Genomic DNA, 27636 nt, shown 5'->3' with positions numbered 1-27636 from the left:
AAAGAGAAGAAACAGCAGGACCAAAGAAACAAATACAGAGAAATATCAAAAGTATTCATAAACCAATGGAAATAAGTGTGGCAACGGCTGGCATCTGACTAAAGAATGCAGATCAACGTGGGACAGACAAGGTAATTCTTTGTCATTGGAAAACACCCTAGGGGACTTCTTGTGGGCCCCAATGTCAAATTTGGTTCAATAATTCCCTGTCAGCACTGGGGAAACCTCTCCACAGAGCAATTAAAAGACTTAATGCCTGTTGTTAAAAACCATACTGCTGTGGATGACAGAACAGCTTCTGTAGATTAAACAAAATTTTCAGGGGAGACCATAAAACAAGTACTTTGGCAAACTTCTATAAATGATCAAAGACCAAAGCTAAAAATACAAATAAGTGGCATTGAAATTGAAGGTTTGATAGACTCAGGTACAGATGAAACTGTAATTTCATATAAAGTACTAATTCTAGAAAGAGGCTTCATCTAGCTTCCTATACATGATTTAGGGTTTGAGTCTGAATCAGGTAACTAGGAATTAAGCTTGTGTACCCCAGATATACTTAATAGACTATGGTCCTTTAACTTCTCTGAGATCTGCTGCACATGACATTTAAAATACTTAATTTTTCTTCAGTGAACTATGACCATTCCTAACAGTGACCTTGAAGTCTCCAAAAAGGTGATGGGCTCCACAGCAACAATTCCACCTGGATGGTGATAATGTTATTAAGCTGACAAACACCACCCAAAGATCAATTTTGGACTACAAACTGTTCAGGACAACTTCAAAGCTGCTAGCTGAGAGGGTCGAGCCTCACAGACTACTCCAGTCAGGACTTCAGATAAGCTCTGTACTTCAGATAAGCTCTGCGCTTGCCCATTACACACAGACTAGACAACAGTTAGCTCTTCCAGGACTCGATCATTATCCCAATTTTCTCAGGCTCCCCTAAAGATGCCATTCCCTCCAGACAGCAGAATTTTAAGAATATGATGCCCACATTCCCAAGGAGTGGGGTCGGTGGTTTTTGGTCCTTGGGTGAGTTAGGAATGTTTGTCATCATTTAGGGGAGTTTGTTGGAAATTGTTACTGGTCATGGTAAGGGAGGAAACTAAGCAAGGGAGGTTGGATTCAAGGATCTCTTTCTGAATAAAAAAAAAAGGGGGGATATGGAAAGGATAGGATAAAAGGGTAGATTATTGAATTGACTTTAAACTAAAAAGCAACTATTAATCTCAAATATTTTACATTGGTATGGATTTTTGTATGTTGATACAAATTTAAGGTTACTTTTGCTAGAACACACTCTATGTATGTTTCCACTCTTGTTTAAGGTATTTTGTATGTTGATACAAATTTAAGGTTATTTTTGCTAGAACATACTCTATATATGTTTTTACTCTTGCTTAAGGTATTGTACCTTAATATGACTCATTTAACAGTGTAATATATAATTAAGAAATACAGATTAGTAGCTAGTGCTCTATAATAATAAAGCTTGTTACTTTAGGTATGTTTTCAAGGTTAAACAGAGGTATATTTTAGGTAGATAGGCAGTCTTCAAACACTTCAGAAACCTACTGAATATGGAATTTAAGATGTTTAAATAACCTAAGGCTTTTTATGACAATGAGACACATCTGCTCCTGGCAGCACCAATTTATTTCAAAAAAGGATTGTGGGCATTGAAGAACTTACATATGAAGTTTGCTTTCATTGTGATAAAGTTAGCCACTAGAAAAGGAACTGCCATTGCCTTGACTGCTGACAGGCACTTTCCAAACACAAAAGAAGGTGACTGCTGAACTTTGACGAGAGAAGGTAGGACAGTCCTTCAAAATTCCTGCTTCACAGAAAAGTCTGTCAGGTACTCTAGGCCTGTAGGCTAAAGATGGATACCCCAACATTGTAGAGGAACCTTGGATGACTGTCCAGGCAGCCAGCTGTTTATGTCATTTCTTAGTTTTGGAAGTTGTTTGCTCTGTACTTCCTGATTGCTCAGGTAATATTATATCCTTCTCAGGTCTCTGATGGAGTTGAAGACAAGATAGTTATAGTTACAATTTTCTTTGTTACCAACTTCAGAAAAGAAACTCACAAAAGAGGTATAAAGTGTATGAAGTTGAAGGACATAAAAGCTTAAATTGTTTATCCAAGAATATGTTTTGAAATCTAAAAAGATAGTTTTGGGTTGGTAATACAAGTTAGGATAGAAAGTGAATTAGGTACCAAACTTCAGACTCACCAAGATAGGATCGATAATCGAGTAGTTTCTTTGAATTTGCCAAATACAAATGGACTGTAATGTGAATGTAATCCTTACTTGATAGCTGTTCTTATTATATATAGTTTTATCATGTTAGAGTTAAAACCTTTCCTTTTCATTTAGACAAAAATGGGGAAATGTTGGGGGATATTTGATCACACCCTGAGCCTCAAGTTTGCATTTGCATTAATTAAATAAAATTAAACTTGGGTCAGGAGGCTGAGTTAGCACCTAGTTGACAGAAAGTAATCATAGAGCATCAGAGGCATCTGGGAGAGATAGAGAGATGCACCAGAAGGGGGAGGGAGGGATTTGGATTGGTGCAGTTTTTTTGTTTGGCAGAGCAGAAAGATGCTCTCTTTGGGAGACACCAGCAAGGAGAGAAGGTCAGCTAGGTGCTACTCAACCTCCCTGAGTTAGCAGGTTTTCACCCCAGCCTTTGAATCTCAAGTCTTATTTATAAATGGAATGATAGAGATTTAGCTAAAGCTATCTTTAGTGGCACTGGCAGAGCAGGTGCCTGCAGGAACAGAATTCCCACCAGGCCGTGGCCTGAGTGGCCAAGCTGGTAACTACAGAGTTGCAATTGCTGACTGAAATAGCAGTAGATTTAAGGCACAGCCACTGTGACAAAGTTTAAACAACAGTTTTAATTAAAATTAGTCACTGGTGTTAAATAATATGAACCTCATAATCTCCTAAAGTAGCAAGATTATTCCTGTTTTACAAACAGAAAAAATGAAGCAGAGGGAAGTTAAGAAACTACTCAAAATCACACAGACAGCAAATGGTATCCCAAGTATCCCACTGAAGAGAATGACTTTTCTCCACACTTATGATTCTTCCTCTTTGGAGGTGAGGAAGAGAGCTGAGCAATAGAGTCAGACCTTAGGAGGATGAACCTGCTAGAGGGAAATAGGCTGAAGAAGAGAGGGGAATAGTAACAGTTGCCATTATGTGTTGAACACACATGATATGGTAAGTGTTTGCCTGAGTATTTTGCATGCTTTGTGTCATTGATTTGCATAACCATCCTTCCTATCTTATAAGAAGAGTGACTAAGGATGGGAGAGATTAAGCAACAATACATTTGTAGTTCATAAAAGATCTGAGATTCAAATTCAGTCCTGCCCACCTCTAAACCCATGTTTCTAACAATTCGTGAGGTATGATTTTGTGTAACTAGTGTGAAGAATAACAGCGCTGAATAACTAAGACTACTGTCATGCATACCTAATGTTCCAATGTAGTGGTGAGGGTTATGGAGCTCAAAGATGAGTCACTTGGAGGATAGTGATAATGTTCAAAGAAATAGTAGAGTCAGAGAGAGTCCACCCTCTAGGAAGAACACAAGATTACACCTTGATGACTCCCTATCTAAGCAGGAAGACTGCTTGCAGAGCAGAGACCTAAGGTAGCTCACACCACTTACCTATCAGATTCCCCACATGGGGTGTGGACTAGCACCCAAAATTTTGGTTGCTTAAATAGACCTTCCCCCATGACTTCCTTCACTAATTAGACAATTGGCATGATTTGAAAAGTGAAATCTGAAGGAGAAATTTGAGGTTTCTTAAAGAAGAAGGTGACCACCCTCCTTTTCTCTAAGGGCTTGGGGTCTGTGTTGAACCTGACTGCAACTAACACATGGCTAAGTATGATACCACCAACATTCTACCACAAGATGTGTAGGGACTATCACAATAGGCAATACCAGAAAGAAAAAAGAGAGTTCTACAATGTTCTGAAAACTTCTGCTTCCTCTACCCATCACTGTCACCAAAAGGTGACCAAGCCCATGGTTGACAGCAACAACATGCCAAGTCACACGACTGAAGTTCACTTAGTTCTCTCCTCCAGAAACTAAGTGGATTGGCTAGGTTACGTTAAGTTACACTCTGATTTACCTAACATTTACTGAATAGATGATAGGGTTCATTCAAGTACTTGGTTTTCTATTATTCATGAAGTGAGAATGGTAGTGTTATGATCTTGCACCCAGAGCGTGAGACCTGAGTGCCATGTCACAGTTCATGCCAAGAAATGTCCTTCACTTAGCTGAGAAAGTGGAGGGGGGAGGTTTGACTTATTCTGGATAAAAAGCTTGTTAGAGCCGGGTCCTTACTTGCAATTGTGTGCTTTCCCATTGTACTATGGTGTCTTTCCTAATTGACTAGTTTTAGAAATGATCGCCTAGGATGAACTCTGAGTGAGTTACAAGAGGGATTAAAAAAAAAAAAAAAAAAAAAACCACCTCCAAGTCTAGCTGACCTGAGAAAGATTTATGTGTTGAAGTTAAGTTCTTATAAAATGAACTTCCATAACACTTCAACTACAACATGAAAGTATCAGGCTGAGTAACAGGCTTTTTATAGCTCAGTATACTGGCTAAAAGCCTCACACAGAACTTCTGGCCATGCTCCTGCAGACGCAGCACAGCTGGTCACGTCACTCTGAAGCTTATGCTATCCTCCCTCATAGGGAGAGCCCTCTGCCAAATCTGCGTTCGGTGTCCACTTTGTTTTTCTCCTGGAGAAACAAAGGAGGAGAAGTGCACTCCAAGCTAAGTAGATGGGAGAAGGCTGTGGTTGAGGGACATAGTCAAGTCCTCCACCAGCATCTCAGATCCTCATCTTTAACGCCCATCTTTTTACTGCTATCTCAAAAAGGGCAAGACAGAGAGAGAGAGAGAGAGAGAGAGAGAGAGAGAGAGAGAGAGAGAGAGAGAAGAATAGCAAACATGAAATTAAAAATGAATCTCAAGTGAAATTGTGTTTGGCACTTCTGGTAAGCTGTGGGTAGAAGCATACCAGGGCTACCCCAGGGCTACCCCAGGGCTACCCCAGGGCTACCCCAGGGCCTGGCTGTGCTCAACTTCCAGGCTGAGCTGTGGAGTTCAACATGACTGCCTGACTGGTACCTAGACATTCCTAAAAGACAGGCACTAATTAACATGGGAAAAACTAATCAACAAAACGGACTCATTGTCTTTATACATGAGTTCTTTTTACCTTATAACTAAAAGAGAAAACGAAAAACTGTGAATGAACCATGCATTTCCTTTAAGGCAAAATTGTCTAGGACATAACCTAGCTGCCCAGTCTATACACAGAAGGATGTGACACTCTGATACTGGATATCTGTCTTCCTAAAGCCTTTTTCTGAAGGATAGACTTCATCACACTCACCAAGTGTATAAAAATAACTCCTACTACAAATACATTAATTGCTTTTAAGAACCACACTCTCATTCATTGGTTCAATCAGGCAGTCTTCAGCAAATATTCACTGAATGATAAGCACCTCTGTCTCTATCAGGCAGATCCCAGGGCTGGGAACACAGCAGAACAGCCAACATACAAACTCCCCGAGCTCACGGAGCTGCCGTCTGTTTGAGATCTGTCTATTTTCAATTTGTCATTTGAATGTGTGTTGAGCAAGTGGTAAAGAGTAGCTGATATAACTCATGGGACCCAAACAAAGTATGTTATAAAGATGGGCTGTAAGGCACATAATACGTAAGAAAAATGTATGAATATCACCAATTAAACATGTTGTCTCACCTTCATTTCCCCTAAAGCTCTCTTTTCATTTTTGGCCAGCCAAGAAGTAATGGTAGTTCCTAGGAAGTCTTTTTACCAAGGCATACAGGATAAAATAACAAGAGACGAGGGATGTACAGGCAAGAATGAACCCGTGGCTGATCACCCTCATTTGTGGAACTCTGCACTGAAACACTTCTGATTTCTGTAGCAAGTATAAAAAAATGTAAAGACCCCAAAAGTGGCATCACAAAAACCAGCAGTAAAATAACCTAGCGAAAACTTACTTCAAGAAGGTTCAGAGATGACGTCCCACAGCTTGACTTTGGGGCTTCCATGTTGGTGTAAGCTCATCTGGAGCCAGTACAGCACTGCTCACTTCCAGTCAGGTCTACTTCTTCTTCAGAGTGCCCTGGGTGGTGCAGCTGAGGAGGCGTGGGTCAGGCAAACCCGAGTGTTTCATAAGACAGCCAGGTACAGAGCATGCCCTTGCCTCTGGGAAGTCGAGTTACGAGGGTGAAAGCTTGTGAGGGAAATCAACTGCAGCACCAAGGAACAGCAGCAAATTTGGAAACATAAACATCGAAGCCAGGTAATTATAAAAGCAGGTCTCTAAAAGAAAGAAAGGCCATCACTGGACAAAGCCACTTTTGGTGATTCCCTTGTGAGCCAACTGGGTGAGGAAAGAAGGGGGCTTCATATTATATCAGGAAGGAAGGAAGGAAGAAAGGAAGGAAGGAAGGAAGGAAGGAAGGAAGGAAGGAAGGAAGGAAGGAAAGGAGGGAGGGAGAAAGGGATGAGGGAAAAAGGGAGGGAGGGAGAGAGAAAGAGTGGATCAAAAGAAGTAACAGACAAATACCAGTATTTGCTAGCGTTAATGTTGGTACCTTCATGTCAGATAAACTTGAATAGAAGGCAAATCTGTAATAAAAGGAATGAATGAAGCTTTCTTCACTATCATGCTTAACAAATCAGCATGTATATGACTATCGGCTACATTCGTATAAAGAAAAGAATGAAAGCTAAGAAAAACTTAGCAAATATTGGCAATAAGATACAGGTTTTAAAAAAGCCATAGGAAACAAAATTCATATATGAACAAAAATATGGAGTGGTCCTAGGAAACCCAGAACACAAGCTACTTCCATTCTGAGGAGATCAACAAGAAGTAACTTTGAATTCTGATTCCCACCATTGAAGATCATCTCAAACAGCCTGGAAGATGGACGACTTCACTCCACATCAATAAGGCATTAGAGGCAACTTCCTGTTTAATTGGAGGAATCCAAAGAATAAGGAGCCATCATTTACCCTGAGTCAAATAGCCAATGAAAGTGTTAATGACAGTTGTGACTTTCATAAGATGGCTCTCTTTATGCACAGCTGAAAATTTCTCTATCAGAAAGGCTTGGTGAAGGGGAGACAGATGGGTGGGTGCAGGTGTGTGAAGACAGCAGGCAAGTGTGACATTTTAGTCTCCTGTTGACTCAATTTAAACCTTTGCTTTTGAATACTTGGAAAATCTTTTAAGGGTGTTGGTTTCTCCTTCACACTCGTTTTTCATTGTCGTCTCTGGATCCCTTCACTGGTTGTTCTCTTCAGTGTCTTTTTTCTTTCTTCCTCCATCTTCTGTGTACGGTGAAGTTCCAAGTTTCTGTAGTAAAGAAAGAAATGATATGAGAAAGAAAAATCTGAGTGTTGTCAGGATCAGAGGGAGCCCTGGTTCTGCCCACAAGTCCTACTTGGCTTCTCTCCTGCTGGGATAGAACACTGACCAAAAGCCACTTGAGGTGGAAAGGATTTACTTGATTACACTTCCATATCGCAGTCCCCCATTGAGTAAAGTCGGGGCAGAAACTCAAGCAGGAACCTGCAGACTGGAACTCAAGGGAACCACAGAGGAATGCTGCCTACTGACTTGCTTCCTATGGCTTACTCGGCTAATGTTCATATATAGCCAAAGACCATCCACCGAGGGTAGTAACATCCACAGTGGGCTGAGCCCCCACCCCTAAGTCAACCATCAATCATAAAATGCCCCCATGGATATGCCCATAGGTTAATCCAATGTAGGTTGATTGATCAGTTGAGGTTCCCTTATCCCAGTTGACTCTAGTTCATGTTATGTTGACAAAAAAAAAAATTAATCAGCACACCACACTTCTACTTATCTTGGTGATGATTACTGTAGCATGTATCTGGGATAGAGACTCGGGAAAGAAATGTCAGCATAAAGTCAACTAAGGATTGCATTAAAACTCACATTCTTCTACTATGCCCCCTACTTCCCACCTTCTGGACGGGTGATATTCTACAAAAGTAGACAAGGATCTTTGCATTCCAGATGTCACAGGCATGCATAGCAAAGAGGAGTACATGAGCCAGGCACAGTGGCTCACATCTGTATTCCCTTTACTCAAAAGAGGATCACCACCAGTCCAAGGCAAGCCTGGACTGACTCTGACTCTCTCTCTCTCTCTCTCTCTCTCTCTCTCTCTCTCTCTCTCTCTCCCTCTCTCTCTCTCCCTCTCTCCTGAGAATAGAAGGAAGAGAGGAAGGGAGGGAGGGTGGGGGAGGGAGGGAGGAATGGAGGAAAGAAAGATGACTAAATGCCAGTCCCTTGTCAGCGATCCAAAAACCGACAGTCACAGCTGAATCCTGACAGTCTACACCCTAAACGCTATGATGAGAACTAAGGCTTCTGACTTTAATTACTCATGTTCAGACACAGTGTAATTACTGCTGGAATTTCTGTGACTAAAAAGAACTGCTTTGGAGCTTGGGACGTGGCTCCATTGGTAGATGGTTCACCTAGCATATGTGAAGCCCTACATTCAGTCCTTAGTACCACATAAATGGGTCATGGTGGTGTATGCCTGTAACTTCAGCACTTAAGCTGTGGAGGAAGGAGGAAAGAAATTCAAGACATCCTCCAGCTCCTTAGCAGATATGAGCCCAGACTGGGCTACATGAGGTCCTGCTACCACAACAAAAACCCACTCTGTACCAAGGAAAACATATAACAATAAATATACGCTATCTGTTAGTAAAGAATAAAACAAAAAACAAGCAAAACAATCGTAAAAATAGTATATGATAGCATAGGCAGTGTTGTTTGGTTATTAAATGGCAGGGCATTTTGAAGTGTTCATTTGGTCCTTTCCCTTCCTTGTACCCTTTCTTTTTTTTTTTTTTTTTTTTTTTTTTTTGGTTTTTCAAGACAGGGTTTCTCTGTGTAGCTTTGGTGCCTGTCCTGGATCTCACTCTGTGGACCAGGCTGGCCTCGAACTCACAGAGATCCGCCTGGCTCTGGCTCCCGAGTGCTGGGATTAAAGGCGTGCGCCACCACTGCCCGGCTCCTTGTACCCTTTCATTTTTTCTTCTGTTTGCATCCTGTCTCCCAATCCAAGCACATAATTATACATTTACAGCCTGTAAGTCGCCGTGGAGCAGGAGCAAGACAGAAAGCAACAGAGGCCTGTGAGGTTGGAAATCCTTATCCTTCCAAGGTCGTAAAAACGCACGGATGTATGTAGGAAGGATGAGTTCTGATGCCAAACAGAAACGGTATGTCGGTCAACTATAAAGCGAAAAAGACTTTCCTATGTCGAGGTTCCATCTGCTCCAACAAGGGGCTGGGGAGAGAAGAGGCTGAGGTCTGCCAGTTCTGAGAGCAAAGCAAGCCAGGGTCCTGCGCACCCTGGTACAGCCTCAAGAACCAGAGAAGAAGGACTGTTAGCTGAGTTCTAGGAAGCAAAGTGAACTTCATGTAAAATTTCCAGCTAGCTTCATCAGGGAGAAATAAGAAAATCAATTCTTCACACAGGGTCTTAGCTTGGAAACAAAGGGAATGTAATTTGAACAGACTCTTACCTGAAACAAGAATGGAATGTATTGGGAGCATTTGTGAAGTTCAGAAAGTCAAAGGCAGCCTGTGAACACCTTCAGAAAGGGGAAAACTAAAGCAACTCTGAGAACCTGGTTACAGGAAGCACACACGACAACCAGCTGGAGCAATTTAAGAGTTTGCTTTATTTAAACACTGAATTATTTGTCCCACTTACTGATTGCTACTCTTCATCGGCTCTCCTAAGTCCCTATTTCTTTGAATTCTTCTGTCCCTGCCTACTCTTCCAGCTCATCTCCAATTCTCTTCCTTCCCTGAACCCACATCTCCATAACATCAAGGGACTTGTATTTCCTTAGATGCCCTGTCTTATTTCATAACCACCGTCTTTCCTCATACTGTTTTCTCTACCAGGAAAGCCTTTCCCTGTTCCTGTCCACCTGGAGATCAAACTTGCCCAGCTCAAACACTTCCTCTTTAAAGATGCCTCCCTCCCGGGTGACTACATGGCCCTTACATCCTCTTCCCACCACTTCCCATCATAAACCTGGCAAATCATCCCTGGTTTGCAATTTTTTTTTTTTGCTGTGTTCTAATTATTTATATCAATGTTTATTTCCTTATGGATCTCTGAGCTTTGTGGGGAGATTCTGAATACTGATTGTTGAATAAGTCGATGAACTTCCCCATCAGAAACCAGCATCCCACAATGAACCATATTGCTTAGACTCACAGTGGATGCACAGAAGAATGTCTGCTGAAGCAGTTGCTCCCTGACAGGGGTGGGCAGACCATTCGTGGAGAGGGACAGTTAACAGAGATAGGACAGAAGATTTTTTTTAATCTCCAAATATTTGCTCTTCCTAATCTTCACCTTTACTTGCAAACATAATGTGCCTTTTTTTTACCTACTAGATTCACCAATATTAAATAAATCTTTGTTTTATGACAGTTGTGAAATAATAAACTTATACTCCAAAATATCATTATGTGTTTAACTACTAACAAGATACTGTGTTTTATATCTTGAAACATTTCATAGCATGGCCACTGAGAATTTAAGAACCAGATTGCCTGAGTATGAATTCTGGTTCTGACCAGGTAGTCAGATCTCTGTGAAAATGAGACCCATCAGCATATCCAATGCTTTGGATTGTCAAAAGGGTTAAATGAATCACAGATAGAAAGCACTGAGAACATTGGGGGTGTCTGAAATGAACTGCATGTTAGTTGGCTTGGTTACTGCAATCAAATGCAATCCTTATGACCATGATGCTTAGTCATTATTCACATCTAATTAATACATATTATAAGAGTAAATGAGATGCACATTGACAGAAGGAAGAGAAAACCAAGAACTGTTGGTTTCCATCATAGTAGGACCCAGGGTCTTTGGTAATGGGACTCTCAGAACACAAGAATTAATTCAAAACCACTGTAACTAAGAATGATCTAGAAAAAGAGTCACCTTTAGGTTTCAGAGTAAGACAGCTATGAGATAACAACAAACCCTTCATCTTATTGGAGAAAGGAGCTTTGATCCCTCCCAGCCTGAGGAATTGAAGCTAATCAACAATTCCTGTTAAGTCACGAGTCAATAGTCTATATTTTCAGTCAGTCTTATTTCCTGGAATTAGAGTAGCTATGTTAACAGAAACTGATTGTATCAAGGTAAATATAAATTATTTGTCTTTTCTCCTGTAAGCGTATAGTTTAGTTAAAGTTGGTAGCATCCAGAATTGGTAGTTTGGGCTTGCTGTTGTTCTTGGTGGTGGCTTTTTTCATTTGTTTGGATGTACTAGCCTCTCAGTAAAGTTCATATAATGGGATATACCGTAAACTTGTTCAGGGTCTACACATTGTCACTTTGAAAGCTTTTTTTTCTTTAGTGGGTCTCATACAACCTAGCCTAGAACGACTTTGAAATCCTGATCCTCCTGCCTCCACCTCCCACATAGTTGGATCACAGGCACATGCCACCATACCTAGCTTGTCATTTTCCTTTGGGGGAAGATTCTTGATAATCCAAACTCATTTCTGTAGGGTTTGCTTCTCACAAGTTGACTGCAGATTTTTTTTTTTACAGTATTTATGAAATCAAGCATCTGCCCTTAATGACTAGTGAGAAAGCCAAAGTCAAAACCAAGTCTTTAGATTTCAGAGATCAGTGACATATTATATCTTCCTTTCTAATCTCTTAGTTTAGCTATATTACAGGTTATATATTCATGAACAAACTGAAATTGTTAGTTATGTGAAAGATAACTTGTAAGGGCTAGAGAGGTGACTAAGAGGTTAAAGAACTTACAGCTTTATCAGTGGACCAGAGTTCAGATCCCAGTACACACACCGTATAAACACCTGTTACTTCACTCCAAATGATCTGATGCTCCACTTCTGACCTCTGTGGGCACCTAAGTGCATGTGCACATTTGTGCATACATGGGCACACAATTGAATCTTTAAAATTTTGCTTTACAAAGATAACTTGTATTTCATTTGTTTGAAGGGCAAGAAGAACATGTTTCCTTGGGAGATAGCTTAGGTGAAACAGAATCTCCTATCTAAAGGCTTCTAAAATCAGAATATGAGAACAAAAATGAATTCTTTAGTTTTGGTGCAGCTAAAATCTCTCCACTTAAGACTTGCCCTGTTGTGCTATTCACCCATGTCTTAGAGTGAAGACTCATTTTTTACTTTCTTCTCTCTTCTATCACCTCCAATATTTAGCATTTCAAGGTGATAATTGTTCTCACACTGTGTGTGCTGTGTCTATTGTTACCTATACTCCAATGTTGAAAATGATAGATATCAAAGAACCTCAATCATCTACAGAGAACAAATGGGATACTAAAAGTCCTCAAAAGTTGGTATGTTCCTCCGAGCATCCATCTTCCATCCTTCTCTCCTTCCCTTGCCTTATCCAGGTCTTTATTATACATAATTCATACACTAGGTACATCAAGAAGTCCCTGGAAACAAGTAACATGGTTCTTTTTCTATCCCCAAACCAAACTGGGAAACTAAAGCAAATTACTTGTAAAGACAAAAATTATCTGTAAGAATGAAATAAAAATCTATTGTTGCTGGTTTGAGCATGTGGATAGGTGGTGGACTATCCTGAGAAGGAGAAAAACAAGAATTGCAACAAAAGCTAAGTGACTAGAGTTAGGGCAGCAAAGTCTTTACAGTTCCTAGAGAAGTCCTAGAAGACCAAGCTTCAGCTGAATAGCTGGCCAAAAAGACTGAAGTGGAGCAAGGGAACCAACAGGAAGTAAGGGGACCATGCATGAAGGAAGGAGGCCACACATGAAATGAGAGGATTAGATATGAAGGAAGAGGCTCTAGCCAGCCTGGGCATAGCAAACATGGCTCTGGAAGGCCTTGCTAAAAACCATTAGATTCCATTCCTGCAGCTAGCCTCCAAGGTCTATTCCCATATTTGGCCACTTCCTCCTCCTGAGGCTGACTACCAAGTTCCAGCAATCAAAGTATTGAAGTCCAGCAATCAAAAGCCCCCTTGTGGCTACCTTAATTAATCTATCCAATCAAAATTAAACACCTTGTCCTAACACAGGATTTCCCTTTTACCTTTATAAACTGCCATTTGCCTATGAGCCATGTCTGTCTCCTCTTTATCCAGAGGCAGTCCTTTGTCCCTCCAGGACAAATACAGCTTCTCCCTCTCTCTTGTCCTCTATCTCCTGTCTTTGTCTCCTATTCCCTGCCCTTTGTTCCTCTAGGGCAAATAAGTCTTTGTGCTGAAAACTTGGTCTTGGCATGCCTTGTGCTGATAAAGGTCCCTTCACATAGCTCAAGTTGCTGAGAAAGATATCAGAAGAACTGCCTTTTCACACTGGAGAACTAAGCAATCCTTTGCACGCATTTCCCAAGTGCCTGTCTCAGTCAGTGTTTCTATTGGTGTGATAAACACTATGACCAAAATCAAACTGGGGAGGAAAGGGTTGGTTGCACTTTACAACTCTCAAGTCAAACTCTCAATTCCCTGAGGGAAGTTAGGGCAGGAACTTGGAAGCAGGAGGAAGGAACTGAATCAGAAGTCATGAAGGAACACCACTTACTGGCTAACACCTCATGGTTTGCTCATCCTTCCTGCTTATACAACTCAGAATCATCTGCTCAGACATGGCACCATCTATTGTGGGCTGGGAACCCCCTCATCAATCATTAACCAAAAAAGCCAATATACAGGCCAATGTTGTGGAGACATTTTCTTAATTGATTGTCCCTCTTCCCAAATGAATCTAACTTGTGTCAAGTTGACAAAAAATTCCAACCATGAGGACAATGTTCCATTAGACAGAAGCATCATGAGGATGCCTAGAAGAGTTTATCAGGGAGACATTTATGACCTGACTATACTGCTTTGTCTCTTTGCAGTGTGGGGACAAACCCAGGGTCCTGAGCATGCTAGGCAAGTCCTCTGCACAAGAGTTGTGTCTCTAGACCTCAGATTGGACTTTTAATATCCAAAGGTCATTTTAAAGTTATAACAAGAGGGTGAGCTATATGAAACCGAGCATTCCTTCAGCTTTCAGTGGATAAACAAAGTCAGATGTGGTTGTACATATCTGTAGTCCCAGCACTTCAACCAAAATATGGGAGATGCTGAAAGGGAAATTATCCAAAAGCACAGTCCAGCTGGCTGGCAGTAGCGGCATGGCAGAAAAGAGAAAGACCTATCTCAGCAAGGCAGAAGGAGAGAACTAACTACCAAGTTGTCCTCTGACCTCCACACACACAATATGACAACATTGTGCATACATACAACCCTCTCTCTCTCTCTCTCTCTCTCTCTCTCTCTCTCTCTCTCTCTCTCTCTCTCTCTCTGTGTGTGTGTGTGTGTGTGTGTGTGTCTTTCTCATACACACACACACACATCATGCACACACACATATGTGCGCACACACACACACAAATAACAAGGTAGACTGGCTTATGTTGCCTCTTGACTTTCATAAGAAATCTTCTGGTTACAATGATGAACTGCTGATAATAGGTAGTTAGTAAAATTTTGGTGTCACATGATGTCCATTTCACTCATTCATTTCTCACCATGGTAGTCTAGATGCTACTCATTTATAGAAGGAGAGAACTGACAGACTTCTAGAGAAGTAGAAGGAACTGCTCAGTTTCATATAGCTCATCAACATGAGCAGGGATGGGAACCCACACCTATGGTGATATTTTATTTGTATTAAAATGTTATTTGTATGTTAATAAATAAAGTTGCCCGGGGTCAGAGCTATTAGCAAGCCATAGGAAAGCAGGGCAGTGGTGGCGTATGCTTGTAACCCCAGCACTTGGTAGGCAGAGCTGGGTAAGTCTCTGTGTGTTCAGGGATACAGCCATTATTGGACACACATGCCTTTAATCTCAATACCAATCATAAAAAACCTGGAGGCCTATACAGACAGCCGTGACGAGGCGGTCATGTGGTTGGGTTTACAACCAATGAGAAGGCAGAACAGGAACTCTATATAAAGACTTTAACACAGAAAGTAGCTCTAGTTCGGAGAGGTAGGACCACCACAGGAGGAAGGGTAAGGTTTTAGCTCTTAGCTCTGACCTCTTGGCTTTCTTCTTTACATTGGTTCTGTGTTTCTTATTTAATAAGAAGGTTGGTTACATCTACACACACCTGCTTGACTCTGAAACCTAGGCTCTTAAACATAATATTGTATTACATTTAAAAAAAAAAAACAGCCGGGCGGTGTTGGCGCACGCCTTTAATCCCTGCACTTGGGAGGCAGAGCCAGGTGGATCTCTGTGAGTTCAAGGCCAGCCTGGTCTACAGCCACAGAGCAAGATCCAGCACAGGCATCAAAACTACACAGAGAAACCCTGTCTTTAAAAACAAAAAACAAAAACAAAAAATAAATAATAAATAAGTAAATATATCTAAAAAAAAACCCTCAGGAGTCTATCGATATTACAATATTTACTGAATACTAACTGGTAGACAAACTTCATGCAATGCTCTTCTTTTCCAATGCTACTTAATGCCTGGTTGAGATCTGAACCATCATATTTGTGTGTTTGGATTTTGAATTAGATGTTAAGTTCCAGGCAGGGAGAGATTTTATATTGTCTCATGACCCCATCTTCCCCACAAGGTCCATGTCTTGTTCTAAATGCTCAGAAATATTTTTAGTATGAATGACTAAATACTGGGGTAATCTTACTCTACAGTTTATATGGATGGAAGAAATTCTATGCACTAAACAGAACTTCATATTTAAGGTTTTAATAAAGATGACTGCAGATCAATACCCTGGCCCCTACTTACTGTGTTATAGTAAGCCTGAGGAAAACATGACATAGTCTGTCCCCTTAGCCTGAACAAGCCTTTTTATCTGTCTACAATAGATGTTAATTTCACAGTGATGAAGAACTATTCATGCTAAAGATTTGAGTTAAAACATGAAATACATCTATTTCATGTCCTTTATCAATATGTAAAATGCTAAGATACATTACTTTATAGAAGGTTAAAAGGTAGTTTTCACACAATTCAGAAGGTAAACCTAGGTTTATTAGCCCATATTTTATACCTTTCTCTGAGTGACTTGCTTGTATAATCTTATTCAGGTATTTGAAAGTTGTTTGATTTCCTGAAAAGAAGCTTAACCTAGTGGAAAATATGTAATTCTCCTGGCTCCTAGCCAATAATTCTGTAATTATACCAGTCAAATAAATTTTAATATATTACCTCATCTCATGAGATCATAGAGAAAACTATTTTCTACTTTGCTATAATTGAGAATACCTAAAATAAATCCCCAAGGTTTAATTATAGAAATGAGAAATTATACAAAATACATGTTTTCTTAATTTTACCAAAACTATATCAAGCTGTACTACATACTCACTAGAATACATGGGTTTAAATAGTTCAACCAAAGAACCAAAGCAGATATGACCCTTACATTCACTGCTGCAAGCTCCATACACCTGCCTCTCTTGAATGCTCTAAATGGCACTTCAAGTGTTTTGTTTCTGAAAATAGATTTGAGAGCCAAAAAAATGAGCTCCATAAAAATGTGTGGGACTGTTTCCATCTGATCATTTCCCATAAGCAAAATGGACCTATGACTATGCTTATGATTATTTAAAAGTGATAATTTATGGCATAAGGTTGTGATTTATAGTTTAACCTGGGTGTTATTTTCATATCTTTGAATTTCTATCTTCCCACTGGACAAATGAAGGTTCTTCCTGCCTTAAATTCACCTTAGAGGAATTATATAAAAGTTCAGATGAAATGATAGAAGCACTTTGACAGTCTCTAGTGTTAGATGTTAGCTCTTGATTCCTTTAAATAGCTTTGACTGTCGCTTGCACAGATAATGAAGATGATCAGAAAGAGAAATGGTTCTTCCTACTATAGGCTTTATCCAAATTTCTCCAGCTATAGCAACAACTACAGCAAGATATTATTTATGATTTTTGATTGTCTTAAAAAAATAGGAAGATGAGTAACTGTGTTCTACAGAATTTTATTCTAGAAATGTTAGCTTCACCATGAACTATGCACCTTCACTGAATTTTTTATATTCTGGTTTCTACTGAAAACTTTTGCATTTTGACAATCTTTGATGAAGTCTATTCACTCTAGACAATTTCTACAAACCAAAATTGAATAGTTAATTTTGAGTTTATCCCCTAGAGTTCCTGGAACTGCCCTGATTAAAATTTAAAATATAACTACAGGTAGCACATTGAGTCAGTCAGTTAGTCAGAGATCTGAGCTTAGTGAATGCTTACTTCCTGCAGCATATTGCAGTAAGTGTTCTGGAGGAGGGCAGGGGTGGGTGGGAACAGTCACCCATGAAATGATTTAAGGATTATTATTAAAACAATATATCATCAAGTGCAAAGTACTCAGGTAGAAACTATATAAAAAGTCTAAGGAATGGAGAGTAAGGAGGGCTTCTTCCCAGCTTTAATGATCTCTATATGTTTAGTGAATGTGTTTGGAGACTGTTGGTAACTTTGGGAGCACACTAACAAAACAAGTTAAACTACTGATCTATGAACAGGCAGGCTGGGTTGGCACAAAGCAATTCTACAATTTCTTTTCAAAGAACATTCTTATGGAACTCAGGAAAATGGTCAAGGAGAAATCTATTTTGGAGTACTTACAAAAAATAGTGCAGATAGTTCATGTGTCAACCTCCCTAAGTATCCCCAAATGTTAATATCTTACATCACCATAGTAACATCTTCAAAATCAACAACCAACACTGGTGCATTACAATTAAATAAAAGTTGGACTTTATTCACATTTTATCGCTTTTTCCACTAGTATTTGTTTTTTTTTCTATTCCAAGACTCAATCCAGGTTGAGAGAGAGAGAGAGAGAGAGAGAGAGAGAGAGAGAGAGAGAGTTAAATATCTCAATATTGAGATTCAAACAGCATGGGTTTCTGAACAACGAAGCTAATCAGAGCAAGACATTAATGTTGATAGAAATAAAATGAACTGAGTGTCCCAGAGTCATCTGCACACACCACACTGACAGGTGATTAGCCAAATCAGAGGAAAAGTAAGCCTAATTTTGCAGTCAGTCATCGATCTCTCTTTCATTTACCCAAAGGTGCTGATTATATCATATATTCCCATAACTGCGAAGTTTTCTTTTTCATTTTTTGTTTTTTGTTTTTTTCCAAAACAGGGTTTCTCCATGTAGTTTTGGTGCCTGTCCTGGATCTTGCTCTGTAGACCAGGCTGGCCTTGAACTCACAGAGATCTGCCTGGCTCTGCTTCCCGAGTGCTGGGATTAAAGGCATGCACCACCACCACCCTGCTCTACTAAGTATTTTTATTGCACATACATAATAACATGTTGATATAAAGTCTTTTGTAATGCCTGGTTCTGTCTTCTAGATTTTTCTACATGAAGGAAGACATGGGAAGAAACTGATTTAGACACTAAATCAGCTTGTAAGGAGAGATCACTATGGTAGTCAAAGGAACAGAACCCTCAGTGACCTGCTTCTGGGTGTCATAAGATAAAAACAGACCAACACTATTGGGTCTCCAATAAGCATAGACGTCAAGAGTACCTGGAGGGCTTGCTAAAGTACAGATGTGACTGTCCCAGGGCCTCTGGCTCAGCATGGCCCAGGTGTCTGTACTTCCAGGGACTGTGGCCATGGCTCACTCTACTAAGTTAATCTTCATAGGTACTTGTCCAAGAGGGACATGTAGATTTGTTTGTTGCTTACTGGTCAGATATGGGATCTAGTAACTCTCACTCCAGTTCTGTTCAAGAATAAAGCTACTGGCAAAACCAAGCATATCAGATTCCCACAGTATTTTTACCATCTGGTCTTACCTTGAGACAATACAGTCAATTAAAAAATAAATAAAACATTGGGTTTTTTGACAAAAAAATAGTATTTAAAACTAATCATAGCTGGTCATGAAGGCACATGCCTGTCACCGAGCCCCTGGAAGGTACAGGCAGAAGGACCATGAGTTCAAGGTCATCCTCAGCTGTACTAAGGCCAGCCCCCAAGCTATATGAGACTCTATATCAACCATGCCCCTCATAATAAATAAATAAATAAAATAAAATAAAAACCCACGTAATAAAAAATGAGTCTAATAAAATTTTTTTACTTAAGCCAGGCCTCTAGTAAATTAATGGGGAAGGGCTAGAGAGAGGGTTTAGCTGGTAAAGCACTTGCCGTCCAAGTACGAAGACCTAAGTTCAATCCCTGGTAAACATACAAAAGCCCATCACCCTAGCATGCATCTGCAATCCCAGCACTCGGGAGGCAGAGGCAACTGGATCCCCTGGAGCTTGCTGGCATGCAAGTCTAGCTATCCATGGTCACTTCCTTAGACTTTAACTTTCTCTCTCCTGTCAGGTGGTGGTGGCACATGCCTTTAATCCCAGCACTCAGGAGGCAGAGGCAGACAGATCTCTGTGAGTTCAAGGCCAGCCTGGTCTACAAAGTGAGTTCCAGGAAAGGCGCAAAACTACACAGAGAAATCCTGTCTCAAAAAAAACAAAACCAATCTTCCCCCGGACTTCCCTTCTGAAGCACAGGTGAGTGCCCTAGCTTGCCCCCGACCCCATCCCTGGGCACCAGCCACTCCGGGGAAGACCTGCCCAACTTGGGCCCAGGTTCTGCTCCCCGGGCAGGTGCCCTTCTAGCCCCACTGGGAAGGATCCCCCTCTCCAAGACCCCTGGCAGACCCTGCAGTCTCCACGCCCTGCCCCCACGCCCATCTGCCTGAGCCCCAAGCCTCTGCCTGAGACTTAGAGGCCAGGCCCCCCAGCTCCCATCTTGCCCAGGACTTCCCTTCTGAAGCACAGGTGAGTGCCCTAGCTTGCCCCCTACCCCATCCCTGGGCACCAGCCACTCCGGGGAAGACCTGCCCAACTTGGCCCCAGGTTCTGCTCCCCGGGCAGGTGCCCTTCTAGCCCCACCGGGAAGGATCTCCTTCTCCAAGACCCCTGGCAGACCCTGCAGTCTCCACGCCCTGCCCCCACGCCCATCCGCCTGAGCCCCAAGCCTCTTCTTGAGACTTAGAGGCTGGCCCCCAGCTCCCATCTTGCCGTGGATTTCCCATCTGGAGGAGAGAGAGAGAGAGAGAGAGAGAGAGAGAGAGAGAGAGAGGAGAGCACCCATCCTCCCCCGGACTTCCCTTCTGAACAAGAGCTTCCATCCTGCCCCGGACTTCCAATTTGGACAAGAGAGCTCCCATCTGGACAAGAGAGAGAGACTTCCTGAATCTGTCAGCTCTGAACCAAGTGTGCGGATAAGGCCAGGAACGAACCACAAGGAGATGGGCAGACGTCAAGGCAGAAACACATACAACAAAATGAATAGTAATACACCATCACCAGGCCCTAGCCCTCCTCCAACACCTAGACCTGAACATCAGAAATTGGAAGAAGCAGAAGAAAATAGCCTTATGAATGACATCATGAAGAAGCTAGAGGCTCGTGTAGAGGAAAAGACAAAAAAATGTGAAGAACGCTGTAAACAACTAGAGGAAAGGGCAAACAAATTAGAAGAAATCAATAAAGTCCTGGAAGAGAACAATAAAATACTGAAAGAAAATCAAGAAAAATCAATGAAACAAATGAAGGAAACAGTCCAAGACCTGAAAAAGGAAATAGAAAAAATGAAGAAGACACAAACAGAGGGAATGCTGGAAATAGAAAATCTGAGAAAACGATTGGGAACTTCAGATGCAAGTATAATCAACAGAATGCAAGAGATGGAAGAGAGGATCTCTAGCGTTGAAGATACAATAGAAGAAATAGATTCATCAGTCAAAGAAAACACTAAAGTCAACAAAGTCATGAACCAAAATGTCCAAGAAATTTGGGACACCATGAAAAGACCAAACCTACGAATAATAGGGGTAGAAGAAGGAGAAGAATACCAACTCAAGGGCACAGAAAATATATTCAACAAGATCATAGAAGAAAACTTTCCCAACTTAAAGAAGGAAATGCCTATGAAGATACAGGAAGCCTATAGAACACCAAACAGACTAGACCCCCAGAAAAAGTCCCCTCGCCACATAATAATTAAACAATTAAACGTACAGAATAAAGAAAGAATATTAAGAGCAGCAAAGGAAAAAGGCCAAGTGACATATAAAGGCAAACCTATCAGAATAACACCCGATTTCTCAATGGAGACTTTGAAAGCCAGAAGGTCCTGGACAGATGTAATGCAGACATTAAGAGACCATGGATGTCAGCCTAGACTAATATACCCAGCAAAACTTTCAATCGTCATAGATGGAGTGAACAAGACATTCCATGACAAAGCCAGATTTAAATTTTTATCCACAAACCCAGCCCTACAGAAAGCACTAGAAGGAAAATTCCAACCTAAGGAAGTCAGATACAACCTCGAAAACACAGGCAATAGATAAAGCCACAGCAGTAGACCCCAACGAAGAAAAGTACACACACATCACCACCAAAAAATAACAGGAATGAACAATCACTGGACATTAATATCCCTCAATATCAATGGACTTAATTCACCTATAAAAAGACATAGGCTTACAGAATGGATACGAAAGCAGGACCCATCTTTCTGCTGCATACAAGAAACACATCTCAAATTCAAAGATAGACACTACCTAAAAATAAAAGGCTGGGAAAAGACTTTCCAATCAAACGGTCTTAAGAAACAAGCGGGTGTAGCCATCCTGATATCCAGCAAAATAGACTTCAAACTAAAATCAATCAAAAGAGATCAAGAAGGGCATTACATACTCATCACAGGAAAGATCCACCAAGATGAAGTCTCAATTCTGAACATTTATGCCCCAAACACAAGGGCACCCACATATGTAAAAGAAACATTATTAAAGCTTAAATCACATATAAAACCCCACACATTAATAGTGGGAGACCTCAACACCCCACTTTCACCACTGGACAGATCCCCCAAATCGAAACTTAACAGAGAAATAAAGGACTTAATTGATGTCATGACTCAAATGGACTTAATCGACATCTACAGAACATTCCATCCTAACAAAAAAGAATATACCTTCTTCTCAGCACCCCATGGAACCTTCTCTAAAATTGACCACATACTTGGTCACAAAGCAAATCTAAACAGATACAAAACAATTAGAATAACCTCCTGTGTTCTATCAGACCACCATGGTCTAAAGTTGGATTTCAACAACAACAAAAACTACAGAAAACCTACAATCTCATGGAAACTGAACAATACCCACCTGAATCACCAATGGGTTAAGGAAGAAATAAAGAAAGAAATTAAAGACTTCCTAGAGATCAACGAAAATGAAGACACCACATATCCAAACCTATGGGACACTATGAAAGCAGTACTAAGAGGGAAATTCATAGCACTAAACGCTCACATAAATAAGCTGGAGAAATCTCACACTAGTGACTTAACAGCACACCTGAAAGTTCTAGAACAGGAAGAAGCAAAGTCTCCCAGGAAAAATAGATGCCAGGAAATTATCAAAGTGAGAGCTGAAATCAATAAAATAGAAACAAAGAGAACAATACAAAAAATTAATGAAACAAAGAGTTGGTTCTTTGAGAAAATCAACAAGATAGACAAGCCCTTATCCAAACTAACCAAAAGACAGAGAGAGAGCATCCAAATCAACAAAATCAGAAATGAAAAGGGGGACATAACAACAGACATTGAGGAAATCCAGAGAATCATCAGGTCATACTTCAAAAACCTCTATTCCACAAAACTGGAAAACCTAAAAGAAATGGATAATTTTCTGGATAGGTACCACATACCTAAATTAAATCAAGACCAGATAAACTATTTAAATAGTCCAATAACCCCTAACGAAATAGAAACAGTCATTAAAAGTCTCCCAACCAAAAAAAGCCCAGGACCAGATGGTTTCAGTGCAGAATTCTACCAGATCTTCAAAGAAGAGTTAATACCAATACTCTCTAAATTGTTCCATACAATAGAAACAGAAGGAACATTACCAAACTCCTTCTATGAGGCTACAATTACCCTGATTCCCAAACCAAACAAGGATACAACAAAGAAAGAGAACTACAGACCGATCTCCCTCATGAACATTGATGCAAAAATACTCAATAAAATACTGGCAAACAGACTCCAAGACCACATCAAAACAATTATCCACCATGATCAAGTAGGATTCATTCCAGGGATGCAAGGATGGTTCAACATACGAAAGTCTGTCAATGTGATACACCATATAAACAAACTCAAAGAAAAAAACCACATGATCATCTCACTAGATGCTGAAAAGGCATTTGACAAAATCCAACACCCCTTCATGATAAAGGTCTTGGAGCGATCAGGAATACAGGGAACATACCTAAACATAATAAAGGCAATTTACAGCAAGCCAACAGCCAACATCAAATTAAATGGAGAGAAACTCAAAGCAATTCCACTAAAATCAGGAACGAGGCAAGGCTGTCCGCTCTCCCCATACTTATTCAATATAGTACTTGAAGTTCTAGCCAGAGCAATAAGACAACATAAGGAGATTAAGGGGATACAAATTGGAAAGGAAGAAGTCAAGCTTTCCCTATTTGCAGATGACATGATAGTATACTTGAGCAACCCCAAAGATTCCACCAAGGAACTGATACAGCTTATAAACACCTTCAGCAACATAGCAGGATACAAGATCAACTCCAAAAAATCAGTAGCCCTCCTATATACAATGGACAAAAAAGCGGAGAAGGAAATCAGAGATACATCACCCTTTACTATAGCCACAAATGACATAAAATACCTTGGGGTAATACTAACCAAGCAAGTGAAGGACCTATATGACAAGAACTTTAAGTCCCTGAAAAAAGAAATTGAAGAAGATGTCAGAAAATGGAAAGATCTCCCATGCTCATGGATAGGCAGAACTAACATAGTAAAAATGGCAATCTTACCAAAAGCAATCTACAGATTCAATGCAATCCCCATCAAAATACCAACACAATTCTTCACAGACCTGGAAAGAATAATACTCAACTTCATATGGAAAAACAAAAAACCCAGGATAGCCAAAAGAATCCTGTACAATAAAACAACCTCTGGAGGCATCACGATCCCTGACTTCAAGCTGTACTATAGAGCTACAGTAATAAAAACAGCTTGGTACTGGCATAAAAACCGACATGTGGACCAATGGAATCGAATTGAAGACCCTGATATTAATCCGCACACCTATGAACAAATAATTTTTGACAAAGAAGCCAAAAGTGCACAATGGAAAAAAGAAAGCATCTTCAACAAATGGTGCTGGCAAAACTGGATATCAACATGTAGAAGGCTGCAAATAGATCCATATCTATCACCGTGCACAAAACTTAAGTCCAAGTGGATCAAGGACCTCAACATAAATCCAGCTACTCTGAACCTGCTAGAAGAGAAAGTAGGAAGTAGTCTTGAACACATTGGCATAGGAGACCACTTTCTAAATAGAACACCAGTAGCACAGACTCTGAGAGAAACAATCAATCAGTGGGACCTCTTGAAACTGAGAAGCTTTTGTAGGGCAAAGGAAACGGTCAACAAAGCAAAGCGACAGCCTACAGAATGGGAAAAGATCTTCACCAATCCCACATCTGACAGAGGACTGATATCCAGAATATATAAGGAACTCAAGAAATTAGACATCAAAATGCCCAACAGTCCAATTAAGAAATGGGCTATAGAACTAAACAGAGAATTCTCAACAGAGGAAACTCAAATGGCTGAAAGACATTTAAGGAATTGCTCAACATCCCTAATCATCAGGGAAATGCAAATCAAAACAACTCTGAGATACCACCTTACGCCTGTCAGAATGGCTAAGATCAAAAACACTGAAGACACCTTATGCTGGAGAGGATGTGGAGCTAGGGGAACTCTCCTCCACTGCTGGTGGGAATGCAAGCTTGTACAACCACTTTGGAAATCAATATGGCGATTTCTTAGAAAATTGGGAATCCATCTCCCCCAAGATCCAGCTATACCACTCTTGGGCATATACCCAAGGAATGCTCAACCACACCACAAGAGCACTTGTTCAGCTATGTTCATATCAGCGTTGTTTGTAATAGCCAGAACATGGAAACAACCTAGATGCCCTTCAACTGAAGAATGGATAAACAAAATGTGGTACATATACACAATGGAATACTACTCAGCAGAGAAAAACAATGACATCATGAGGTTTGCAGACAAATGGATGGATCTAGAAAAAATCATCCTGAGTGAGGTATCCCAGACTCAGAAAGACAAACATGGTATGTACTCACTCATAACAGGATACTAGATGTGGAACAAGGATGACTGGACTGCTACTCACATCACCAGGCAGGCTACCTGGAAAACAGGACCCCAAGAAAGACACAGGGATCGCCCAACGACAGAGAAATGGAATGAGATCTACATGAACAGCCTGGACAGGAGTGGGGGTAGTGAAGGGCGAGGGTCGAGGGAAAGAGAGCTTGGGTGAGTGGGAGATCCCAGCTGGATCAAAAACAGAGAGGGAGAACAAGGAATAGGAGACCATGGTAAATGAAGACCACATGAGAATAGGAAGAAACAAAGTGCTAGAGAGGCCCACAGAAATCCACAAAGATACCCACACAACAGACTGCTGGCAATGGTCGAGCGACAATCCGAACTGACCTACTCTGGTGATGGGATGGCCAAACACCCTAATTGTCGTGCTAGAAACCTCATCCAACTACTGATGGACCTGGAGGCAGAGATCCATGACTAGGCCCCAGGTGGATCTCTGGGAGTCCAATTAGCGAGAATGAGGAGGGTTTATATGAGAGAGAATTGTTGAGACCAAGGTCGGATAAAGCACAGAGACAAATAGCCAAACAAACGGAAACACATGAAATATGAACCAATGGCTGAGGGGTCACCAACTGGATCAGGCCCTCTGAGTGGGTGAGACAGTTGATTGGCCTGATCTGTTTGGGAGGCATCCAGGCAGTGGGACCGGGTCCTGTGCTCATTGCATGAGTTGGCTGTTTGAAACCTGGGGCCTATGCAGGGTCCCTTGGCTCAGCATGGGAGGAGGGGACTGGACCTACCTGGACTGAGTCCACCAGGTTGATCTCAGTCTGTGGGGAAGGCTTTGCCCTGGAGGAGATTGGAATGGGGGGCGGGCTGGGGGGAAGGTGAGGGGGGTGGGAGGGGGGAGAACAAGGGAATCTGTGGCTGATATGTAGAACTGAATTGTATTGCAAAATAAAAATTAAAAAAAAAAAAAAAAAAAAACAAAACAAAAACAAAAACAAACAAAAAAAAAACCCAGAAACAAAAACTCTCTCTCTCCTGAAGGCCCCTTGGCTGTTTGTGATAGTAATTACAAGAAACACTTAATTTTATTTTTCTCTCAAAATAAAGCTTAACATTCTTGCAATGTTTTGTGAAACCAATGCAACATTATATTATAATTATAATCCCTGTTATAATATAAGAGAGAAAATATGACAAGACTTTATCTCTAACTCATCTGTTTGCTGTAGGATATTGTAGGATATTTGTTTACACTGACACTCCGAGACTGACAATAAAGTTCACTTTGAATCAGAGGGCAGAGTTAGCAAGTAGCTGACCAGAATTAGCCATAGAGGTTTTGGGGTCCAGGATAGAGAGACATAGGAAGTACTAGGGAGAGGCTTAGAAAGATTCACAGGCCTTTTGGATCAGGGAAGGAGAGAAAGAGAAGAGGTTACTGGTCACTTCTCTGCCACTCTTCTGGTCAATTAGGTTTTTACCCCCGAAATCTGACCCCGAATTTTATTTAATAATACAACAATATAAGTAAGCATTTCATTTGGCACCCAACGCGGGATACAAGATCATGGGCAGCTGCTTGCCACTGGCTTCACAGCTGCCTGAGTCGCTGCTCCTAGCCAGCTGTGTCATTTAGGTGGCCCCTGTGCCCTCACTTCCCACCATGCATGTTTCTCCTGTACATCCCCCCCCCCCGTGTCTGCTTTTCAGGCAGCTTGCTCCCTCTCCCCACGGGTTGTGGGCTTTCTCTGGACCCTCTCCCCAGCCACTGCTGTGCTGGTTTGACCACCTCGACACCCACTCACACCTGCCTGGGCCTCTACTGCTGCTGCCACCACCACATACCCTCAGCAGCTGGCTACACACAAGCAGCTGTGGGTGCCCTCAGCCTAGCCCGTTCAGTGCAGCAGCAGGTCACTGCAAGCCCAGCACATGCTGCACTGGTCTGGCTACCAGAGCACCCCATCACCCATGCCATAGCCAAGCAACACTGCTGCACAGCCCTGCTGTCACCGTAACCACTGCTGTGGACAGAATGAAAAGTCACCAGATCTGGTGGGGCATCTGGGGATTCTTTTTTGTTTGTTTGGTTGGTTTTTTTGTTTGTTTGTTTTTTGAGACAGGGTTTCTCTGTGTAGCTTTGCGCCTTTCCTGGTACTTGCTTTGGAGACCAGGCTGGCCTCGAAT

At 41.2% G+C, this 27636-nt stretch overlaps 1 protein-coding gene across 1 annotated transcript in view; it reads right to left on the bottom strand.

Moving 5' to 3' along the window:
- The window catches only part of LOC131913651 (uricase), a 120204-nt gene that overhangs the window by 82745 nt on the left and 9823 nt on the right, over positions 1 to 27636 (bottom strand). Inside the window, exon 3 of the mRNA XM_059266413.1 lies at positions 6096 to 7462. Coding sequence (XP_059122396.1) covers positions 6096 to 6146 — 51 coding nt within the window. The 5' untranslated portion in view covers positions 6147 to 7462. The remainder of the gene's footprint in view (positions 1 to 6095; positions 7463 to 27636) is intronic.

Source organism: Peromyscus eremicus, chromosome 6 (assembly GCF_949786415.1).
Source record: "Peromyscus eremicus chromosome 6, PerEre_H2_v1, whole genome shotgun sequence".
NCBI lineage: Eukaryota > Metazoa > Chordata > Mammalia > Rodentia > Cricetidae > Peromyscus > Peromyscus eremicus.
Note: the sequence above shows the minus strand (reverse complement) of the source record. Positions and strands in the feature narration are given on the sequence as shown.